Source organism: Lathyrus oleraceus, chromosome 3 (genome assembly GCF_024323335.1).
Source record: "Lathyrus oleraceus cultivar Zhongwan6 chromosome 3, CAAS_Psat_ZW6_1.0, whole genome shotgun sequence".
Lineage (NCBI taxonomy): Eukaryota > Viridiplantae > Streptophyta > Magnoliopsida > Fabales > Fabaceae > Lathyrus > Lathyrus oleraceus.
In genome coordinates this window covers 255992295-256003319 of record NC_066581.1, presented here as the reverse complement: position 1 = coordinate 256003319, position 11025 = coordinate 255992295, and the positions used below count along the sequence as shown (strand labels likewise).

Below are 11025 nucleotides of genomic sequence, written 5' to 3'. Positions count from 1 at the left end.
ACTCTTCTGTCTTTTTCTTTCGCCGGTTGTTTTTTTCGCGCACTGTATTTTTCAGGTTGCGACATTGGGTTCATCTTTCCACTCTTGTTGGAGTTCAAATCATACAATCCTTTGGTTTAAACCATACTTCTATCACCATTCTTTCCATCTCCCGCCTCTAGTTCCTTGAACTACGAAGCTTTGCATTCCTCATTGTACTATGAGGATACGTAGGCATGAGGGCCCTAATCCTCACCGAGCACTCTATCTATTTCTCTTCCTTTTCCCATTCTTTTGCGAGTAATCTTTAGACCTAACACCTATTCGAGCGAGAACAATCAAAATGGTTCTCATGGAGTACCATGGATGTTTGGGGTGCTAATACCTTCCCATTGCATAACCGACTTCCTTACCCAACATATCTCTCTTCCCCGGATTTTATCGGTGTTTTCCCTTCCTTTTGGGGATAAATAAAGTTCGATGGTGACTCTGTTGTATGTTCGAGCGTGTGATACGTTCGGGTATATTTCCGCTAGCTTCACCTGGGAATTCCAGACTATGCTTTTGCCACTCGACCAGGACCAACTCTTTGTCATATGTTTGTGTCCAATAATAAATACGCAATGCAATATATAAAAAAAGGAAACAAAACAATAATAAGTTAATTAAATAAACAGAAGATACTTTCATAGAATATTATAGTATGTTGTACAAATGCAACGCGGTAGAAATAAAAAACCAGCCCAACATACATACACAAACAAAATAATTAGCAATGTTACAACAACTTGAAACAACATTAAAAACCAAATTCAGCCAATATGAGAAACCAATAAAAGACTATATTGAAACAGAATGCTTAACACAAAGCTGAAACTGTACCAATTAAGAATGGAAAAGAGAGGTACAAACCGATACAAATTTTATATTATTTGCCTTTTGGGAGGTGGCTTGCTGTTGTGAATGGTGCTGCTTATGGCAAGCTGTTGAGCCGTTGTTGTTCATCCAAGGCCAAGAATCCAACGTTTGCAGGCGATGCATCCTCGATGATCGCACGACAGATCTCAAGGTGTTCTTGTTACTGGAGGTAGTAAAAGTTGGCCAGAGTTTGGTGGCGTTGAGATACAGTTATTCACGCGTCGAAGTGAACCGTGGATAAGAAGGTGTGATGAAGGTGGTTTTAGTTATTGCGCTTCGATGGCGAAAATGAAGGGACGTGACACAGTTTGGTTATCGGCGGTGGAGTTAAACAAGGGTGGTGCATGATGTTGACGGCGGTTTGGTTGGGATGATGAAAAATGAGGGGAGATCCCAGTGAAAGATGACGATGTCTCTAAAACAAATGGAGTATTTTTCTCCTCCTGAATAAAGGTCACTACCTTCTAAGTTTCTATGTTTTGAAATCCCACAAAATGATGAAAATTAGGCGCCGCGTAGATTCCCAAAAATAAAAAATGGTGTTCTAGGTTAATTGGTCCCCTTTTATTAGTGTGTTGTCACCCAATTAAGTGGTGCCGCGTGGATTCCCAAAAGTGAGCTCCTTGGATCCGTTCAAAAAAAGCCAACTCTCTCATTGTTGTACCAAAGCCATGAGTCACGTGGAGAGATATGGAGTGGTGAATGCAGTTGTCATCCACTATTTTCTATTTTGTCTGCTTTCTAACTTATTTTGAAAATCTTTTAAACAAAAACCAAATTTCAATAAAGTAAACGAAAAATAAATTAACTTAGTATCCAAACACTCCTACTTAAATTGGCTGATTAATTTGACTCAAAAATCAAAAAATAATTTTGCCTTATAAGTAGTTTTCACGGCCAAGAAGTGTGCGGACTTAGTTAATCGATCCACAATCACCCATATTTAATCATAACCACCCTGGGTCCGAGGTAACCCTACTGCAAAATCCATTGAAATACTATCCCATTTCCATACTGGAAACTCTAAAGGTCGTAATAAACCACCCAACTTCTGATGTTCAATCTTTACTTGTTGGCACGCTATACATTCTGAAACATACTCTGCAATATCCTTTTTCATTCCAGGCCACCAGTAGTCCTTCTTTAAGTCTTGATACATCTTTGATGAACCTGTATGTATGGTAAATGCGCCCTTGTAAGCTTCTTTTAAAACTTTTCTTTTCAGTTTGGCATCATTCGGGACACAAATCCTTTGATTAAAAAGAACAACTCCATTTGATGTTCGAGGAAACTTGGTTGAGTCAACATCTCTTGCAACTTCTCATCTATCATTTTTCCTTGCTGGATTTCTTCCTTTAGGTTAGAAGTGACATTTAAATTTCACATTATCACACTATTATGCGTCCAATTAAACTGAAGGTCAAGATCTCGTAATTTTTCCAATAATGCATACTCTAACATCATCAACTCAACTTTATGTATCTCCTTCCGACTTAAGACATCTGTAACCTTATTTGCTTTCCCTGGATGATACTTAAGCTCAAAATCAAAATCTTTCAAATACTCCATCCATCTCCTTTGTCTCATGTTCAACTCCTTCTAGTCAAACAAGTATTTCAAACTCTTATGGTCACTAAACATCTCAAAACATACTTCATCCAAATAATGTTGCACACCTTCAATGTAAAAACAACAACAGCTAATTCAAGATCATGAGTTGGATAATTCTCTTCATGAGTCTTTAACTGACGAGAGGCATAAGCTACAACTTGACCACCCTACATTAACACCCCTCGTAATCCTTTCTTAGAGGCATCACAAAATACTTCATAAGACTTACTAGGACCAAAGATGATTAAAACATGAGCAGTTGTCAGTCTTTCTTTTAAACTCATGAAACTCTATTCACACTTCGAATCCCAACTAAAAGAAAATATCTTCTGGGTAAGTTTATTCATTAGTAAAGCTAACTGAGAAAATCCTTTAATAAATCTTCGATAATAACCTGCCAAACCTAAGAAACTTCTGAATTCGGAAGCATTCTTCGATATTTCCCAATTAATAATTGCTTCAACTTTAGATGGATCCACTAATACTCCTCCTTGTGATATGACATTACCAAGAAACGTCACTTCGTTCATCCAAAATTCGCACTTACATAACTTGGCAAAAAGTGGCTTCTCTTGCAGTACTAACAGAACAATCCTTAGATATTCTCCGTGCTCTTGTGGAGTACGAGAATAAATAAGAATGTCATCAATAAAGATCACCACGAATTGGTCCAAGTAAGGTTGAAATATCTGATTCATATAGTCCATGAAAACAGCAGGGGCATTCGTCACACCAAAAGGCATTACAAGAAACTCACAATGGCCATATCGGGTTCTGAATGTGGTCTTTGGTACATCTGAATTCTTAACTTGAATTTGATGATAGCCCGATTGTAAATCAATCTTCAAGAACACACAGGCTCCTTTCAACTGATCTAATAAATCGTCTATCCTTGGAAGGGGGTACTTGTTCTTAATGGTGACTTTATTCAACTGGAGATAATTAATACACAAACGTATACTACCATCTTTCTTCTTCACTAGTAACACTGGATCTCCCCATGGTGAGACACTAGGTCGGTTGAAGTGCTTGGTTAACAACTCTTCCAATTGATCCTTCAACTCTTTAACTCTCGAGTGGCGCCATACAATATGGAGAAACAGAGATTGGAGTCGTCCCAGGTATCAGATCAATAGAGATTTCCACTTATCTTTTAAGAGGAAGAGAAGTGACATCCTCATGGAAAACTTCTGGAAATTCACAAACTATGGGAATTTGTGTAACTTTCAGATTGTCGCTAGGTTCCTTGGTGAGAACCAAGAGAACTGACTTTTCCTTCTTAAATAAGAAATTAACCATGCCAACCGTACCTTCCAAGATAGTAGTTAATACGTCCTTTGGAGTAGCTTCACTAGATGGAATGATGATTAACTTCTTTTCGCATCCAATGAACACTAAATTGGCAGAAATCCAATACATCCCCAAGACTACATCAACCTTTTTAAGTGGTAAACAAATAAGATCAATATGGAAAATCCTACCATTCACCGAAAGCGAACATTTTTCACAAATCAACGGTGTCTCAACCACATCATCCATGGCGGTAGTAAGCACCATAGGAGGAGACAAAGGAATTGCTTGCAAGCCAAGACGCTTCATACACTGAGTTGATACAAAAGACTGTGTTTCCGCATAATCAAACAATACAAAACAGGGATGATCATTTATGAGACACATACTAGCAATCAAGGCATTGTCTCTCTTAGCCTTCCTTGCATCCAAGGTATAAACTCGACCGGTGTTCCTTCCTTGTATCTGATTCTTATTCTGAGGATAATCCCTAGCCATGTGTCACTCCTTCTGACAAGTAAAACACCTAATCACACTTCCAACACATCTTCCAAAATGAGACTTCTTACATACTTGACATTGTGAAGGATGGTTAGGTCTTGCATGTTGCACTTGTTTTCCTTTGAAAGATTGAGGTCTAGGCCTAAACTGGTTACCTGGCCTTCCCTGGTCCTTCTGTCCAATTCTATACTGATCTCTTTCTTCCTGAACTTTCTTCAAACTGTTCTCATCCACATAACATTGCCTTAGCAATTCAACATAAGTAGTGAATTCTCTCTGAGAAACACAATGAGAAATTTCACCTCTTAAACCAAAAAGGAACTGATCGACCTTCCACTTTTCATCTGGTGCATACACGGCCTGTAAAAAATAAGTAGCCATATCTTCAAACTTTTCAGCATACATAGCTACTGACATAGTATCTTGTCTAAGCTGCTGAAACTCAAACTCTTTCTGAGTCCTCACAGAGCTAGGAAAATACTTATCCAGAAAAGTAGCCTTAAAATGCACCCAATCCCTAGGTACTCCTTGATTGGTCATAAGAGTCAAAGCACTTTCCCACCATCTCACAGCAGGACCCCTCATCATGTGAGAAGCAAACACAACTTTATTCTCTTCACTACAATGCACTATCTAAAAAATACTCTCCATGCTGGTTACCCACTCATGAGCCTTCATAGGATTTAATCCACCATGGAACTCAGGAGGATTCATAGGAAAGAAATCTCGAAAACTACCACCTGTAGCTTCTTGTGGAACCCCTTAAGGATGAAGACCACCATTCAACTGTTGCATCATCTGATGCATGAATTGGTTTTGTTGTTGCTACATTTGTTGCGCAAACTGAGGCCATTGAAAACCTTCACTACCACTTGGTGGTTCTGAATCTAAATTCTGAGTTCTAGGTCTACCACAACCTTTGCGTCTGTCAGCCATAATCCTAAATGTCATACAAATAAAATTAAGTTAATCATGCTCAATACTATGAATATAACATCAAGGACAATGATGACAACCCACACATGAGGCAGAAATAAATACTTATAATATCTCATGGCTAGGTCGAGGATACAACCTGCTCTGATACCAATTGTAACACCCACATATAATATATGTCTAGAATACATATTATACATAGTGTAATACTGGTACTGAAATACATAAGCGCCTGGTGACAATAGTGTACATATTATATTCCCAAAAGAAAACACTACATGACACTAAATATACACAAAGGTGCCCAAAATAAAACTAGGAACTAGATCATTGAAGAATGATCTCAAAAATATACACACAGCGGAAAAGCTATCCAAAACATTAGATAAATAAGGACATCAGGCTATCTTGTCATTACCCTTCGCCTGATCAGAACTACCTGAAAAATAATCAACAACATGGGGTGAGATGATAATCCCAAAGGGTTCCCTATCTTATGGGTCCACTCGGCTCTACATGGTTTTCTAATCAATATCCAACTTAATTCAACAAGGGAAGGAAGACTTAAATGATGGGAAAAAGTATCACAATGTATGGTAACATGCTCCTGAGTTCTCACAACTTAAATAAATCACTATTCAGATTCACGAAACATTAATCCTTAAGGGGACCTACGTCTAGGACAAGCTCAATTCATGCATGCTCATATGATTCGACTTTCGCGGTGGATATCGGGTCCTCTATGAGTCTCAAGCTCAATCCAAGCGACCGTCACCCGTATGGTCCTCTAACCCACTTAGGATATCTTTCACCGTATGGGCCTCTAACCCACTTTGGTGTCCACCTATCCCCCATGTCCGCCATGGTTGGGGATCAAACCAAATTGAGGCACGAATCATTGGAGTCACATCCCATTGCCTACTCATCTAAGCATATCAAATAGGGATGTACACCATCAAGGGTAAAATGCTATGAATACGTGACTAATTCATAAAAACATAATTGGATTCATGTATCACTAGGTGACTTCATTCACCGATACCATACAATAACAACGCATGTTCCATACTGTAACACCCCAAAATTTGTCCTCCTCATTCATGCATTCATTTAGCATTTCATATTGCATTTCATCATGTCAATCAGAATTAGATCCAAAAAATAAAAAAATAAAAACGAAAAAATAATAATAATAATAATAATAATAATAAATAAATAAATAAATAAATAAATAAAAATAATAATAAAATAATAAATAAAATATAATAGAAAAAACTTGGACTTGGACCTCTCTCATTTGAGCCCACAAAGCCATGAAAATCAGGTTATAAAATAGGGAGATAAGACAGAAAAAGGAAGACAAGCAAAATACTCTGAGGTTTCCTTGAAACAAAACCCTTGATAAAACCTGGAGAGAAACCTGACAGAGAACTCAGAGCAACCCCCAGGCAGCTCTGAAAAATTCAATCTGACTCACACACTTTCATCTCACGCAAACCCTAACATTGCCTTGCAAACCCAGCCGTGCCATTTGATTTCAACCGGTCTCTCCCATCAGGTTTGCCTCATTCCCATAATTTTAGGCTCTTAATTTGGATCATCTGAATGTATGAGGTACGATGGATGAATTTCATTATGTTTTTTTCCCACGGGTTTAATTATGCATGAATGGGTGAAACCTATGCCTTGAATGTTTAATCACATGACTTCTGAAATGTATGCCACAGGGTTTGAGGTTTCTGAAACCATGTTGTTATCCATGAAAAAAATGCTTATCGTGTTTCACTAACCCTTTTGTTGAGTTTTTGTGAGGGCTCACAGACTCTTGCAGAGATGGTTTGCGTGGTTTTCCCACTTTATTTGTGGGGTACCCCCTGGAGGTTCATTCCGATTACCTGTACTGACTCACCTTTCTTTGATGGCATTAGCTTGGGAGATCCCTGGGTTTCTTACTCCTCTAATTACTGTTACTTCGGATCTTCATCCGTGTGGTACTTTTACCTCTTTTCCGCATTTTATCGCTTTCTTAGCTGAAAGACCTCGATAGGAGGCATTTGTTTTCTTTTGTTTATTTACTTCTGAGCCCCTTGTTGGCACATTTACTTTATACATGTTTGTTTTGTATGTGTTCGTATCCCTGCAGGTAGCGCGGTTCCTTCGTCAAGGACTACCTTTTGCCCTTTTGCATGAGTAACCCTCAAACCCTAAAACCCAAAGCAACACGTTAACTTCTTCTACTACAGGCGAGTAAGCCTCCAAAGGTCGAGCATCCGGTAGATTGCATAGTGACGTCGTTCGTCCAAAACCCAATCCATAACCCCGTAGTTAGCCGAACTACGTTTTGCTCTAATTCTCAGGCCAGATGAGATATGTAGGCATAAGACACGATGTCTTAGCGAGCACATCCCCCCAACCCATAGGTCAGCCGAGCTACGAAGACTCTGATTCTCATATTCAGATGAGATATGTATGCAGTGGATGCGACATCCGCGCGAGTCATTTTCATTTAACCCTTTTTTTTTGGTAAACAGCACAAGATAAACTCACACCCTTTAGACAAGAACTACAAAAGTGGATCCCGTAGAGTACTACGGATGCGTAGGGGTGCTAATACCTTCCCTTCGCATAACCGACTCCCGAACCCAAGATTTGGTGGCAAGACCCCGTCTTGTCCTTTCCTTTTTCAGGTTTACTTCGAGCGTTTCCTTTCCCTCCTTTGGGATGAATAACGCACGGTGGCGACTCTTCTTTCATTTTCTTTCGCCGGTTGTTTTTTCGTGCACTGTATTTTTCAGGTTGCGACAGCTGGCGACTCTGCTGGGGATTGAAAGAAGTTGACCTCTTGCTGGTCCATCTTCTCTAAGCGAGTCCCTCCTAGCTTTTGTGAATTTCTTGTTTATTGGGTCTTCATGCTTTTGTACATTTATTTGCTTACCTGCTTGCATGCATCTGTTGTATCTGTTGGATCTGTTTGTTTGTTTGTTGGGATGGGGTGTTCTATGAGAGATAAGCCCATTACCCAGGCTTGAGTGTACACACAGGTTTTAGAGTGGATAATCATGAGGCTTGCGTGGCGTGTTGCTACGTTAAGTCGTTCGTGAAGAACCACACCCAGACGAGGTTTCTTTTGGATATATTATGTCTTACGGGTGTTCCGTAACGGCAGGATGTTCCTCTAGAAATCGTCGACTCTGGTGACCATTTCCCGAGAACTCAGTCGAGGCCTCTCCTCCGAGACGTGATTATGTTAGCTCTGGTGGGCGCATTCTCGCTGCTCAATCCGAGGATCCCGAGACTGGGAACTTGCTATTAGGATGTCCTGTTGAGGGGAGTCAACGGAGGTCTTTTGTCCCGTAATAATACCAAACCTTCAGTGGTAAACGTATTATTCGCGACTGAAGGGCTAAAGCTGACGAACTTCTGTTCTTAGAACCTACCAGTGAGGGGCGGGCTAAATTCAAGAAACCTTAACCTCCAACCAACCCGGTTTTCTGGAGCAGAGTTTTGGTCTTGTATTATATTCCTCAGTGAATTTCTCTCCAGGCAGTGCAATCTGACAGATGTTCAAGCGGATCCATCAATTCTGATTGACATGCCTTTGCATTGCATAACATCATCTGCATATTTGCATCCAACATCTCATGCTTATTCATTTGCAGGGTATTCCCTTTCAAAACGGGGGTGCCTTAAAGCTGAACAAGCAGTGCATCGCATACCATGCATATTAACCCTTGTCTGTTTTGCAGGTGTCACCGCAGTGTCTAATGTTTGTTCCCTGTATCAGGCAGTTATTGGTCCCAAGCGAGTCCACAGGTACCCAACAAAGGAAAATCGTCCACAGCTAGCGATGGACCAAGTACAGAAAGAGCTGGCTGATATGCGTGAAAGGATGCATCAGTTCATGACATTGATGACTGGTATGGCAGAAGGCCAGGAAAAGCTGAGGGAATTGGTTGAGCAACCGAGGCCCGACCCGGAGGTGGAGATACCAAATGCTGAGGGAAACCCTGGTAACCCTGGGAACGCTGATAACCCTGTGAACACTGGTAACGCGGGTAACGCAAATGCTGATGGAAACCCGGGTAATGTTGGCAACACAGGGAATGTTGGAAATGGTATTGGCGGAAGGTACAATGTGAATCAAGGAATTCGGATTAACGGGCGCCCCGTTTCTGAAGATTATCAGTATGATCAATTCTCGTTGCACGACGAAGCTCACGAGACCACTCGCCGTATGGATGAACTTGCTGAGAAGCTCAAATCTTTGGAGTCTCAAAATTCCTTAGGCTTTGATGTCACAAATCTTGGTCTGGTTCAAGGAGTAAGGATCCCTCACAAGTTCAAACCCCCTACTTTTGAGAAATACAACGGGGCTTCTTGCCCACGCACTCATCTCCAATCTTATCTGGGAAGGTTGGGAGCTCACACGGAAGATGAAAAATTGTGGATGTACTATTTTGAAGACAGACTAACTGGAGCTTCTCGTGAATGGTATTCTCATTTGTCTCGTACTACCATCAAGAGCTGGAAAGACTTGGCAGAGGCTTTTGTCAAGCAATATCAATACAACTTGGACATGGCTCCAAATCGGACCTTGTTGCAAGGTATGTCTCAGACTGCCAAGGAAACCTTTAGAGAGTATGCTCAGCGTTGGAGACAGATTGCTGCGTCCGTCCAACCCCCTATGTCTGAAAGGGAGATGGCGGACATGTTCATGAACACTCTTCAAGGCAATTATATTGAGAGATTGGCTGCTTGCCCGTCAATCAGCTTTGCAGAGATAGTAATTGCTGGAGAAAGAATCGAGAGTCTGTTGAAGATGGGCCGAATTCAAGACAATAGTGCTTCCAACTCATCAGGTCCCAAGAGACCGTTTGCTGGTAACGGTCAGCGAAGAAAAGAAGGCGAGGCAAGCGTTGTGTATGCCGGCAGAGGCAGGGGTAGAGGACGCCCTAATTATTATCAAGATCAAGTGGCCGCAGTCACTATTCCAACACCTGTTCCTCAACCGCAATATCATCCGCAACAACAACCCAGGTACAACAATAAACAACAATGAGGTAATCCGGGTCAGCAGAGACACTATCAACAACGTCCAAGGCAGACGGACCGGGTCATCGAGCCAATCCCAATGCCTTATTCAGTATTACTTCCCAAGCTGATTGATATGAATCTGGTTACGTTGAGAACTCTGGCCCCACCAATCGATCCCAATAATTTGCCTAGAAGTTATGATGTCAACGCCAGATGTGCTTTTCACTCCAATGCACCTGGCCATACTACAGATAATTGCAAGGCTCTCCAGTTAAAGGTACAAGATTTGAGAGATGCCCATGCTATCAATTTTGCTCTGGTGCCTAATGTTATCCAGAACCCGATGCCGGCTCACGGCAGGCAGAGGATTAATGCTGTTGATAGTGGGGAAACTTTGAATTTGGTTTCTGATGTGACTAAGGTGAAGACTTCGCTATCGGTGGTTAAAGACCGACTTCTGAAAGGACAGATTTTCCCGGGCTGTGGGGAAGAATGCAGAAATTGTCAAGCTGCCGAAAACGGATGTGACAGTTTGAGAAGGGGTATTCAGCAACTGATAGATGAAGGTTGTCTTCAGTTCGATCAGGCCCGTCCAGTGAAGAATGATGTATCGACGGTGACGTTTTATTTCACTCCTGAAGAAATATATGTTCCCGAGAGACTCGCTCCGACAACAATATATTTCCCAGAAAGTACAGAACCAGCAGCGATGAACATCGAAAGTTCAACACCAGTTGCAATTTACTCTGACAACCA

General features: G+C 41.0%; 1 protein-coding gene across 1 annotated transcript; it reads right to left on the bottom strand.

Moving 5' to 3' along the window:
- Positions 1–4299: 4299 nt before the first annotated feature.
- On the bottom strand, positions 4300–4884 carry LOC127130715 (uncharacterized). The gene has a single exon (XM_051059683.1). It carries the CDS (start codon positions 4882–4884, stop codon positions 4300–4302), a length of 585 nt encoding a protein of 194 aa, XP_050915640.1.
- Between the last annotated feature and the right edge of the window lie 6141 nt (positions 4885–11025).

Excerpts from the sequence above, each read along its gene's own strand:
- LOC127130715 (XM_051059683.1), bottom strand. The coding sequence starts at position 4,884 with ATGAGGGGTCCTGCTGTGAGATGGTGGGAAAGTGCTTTGACTCTTATG.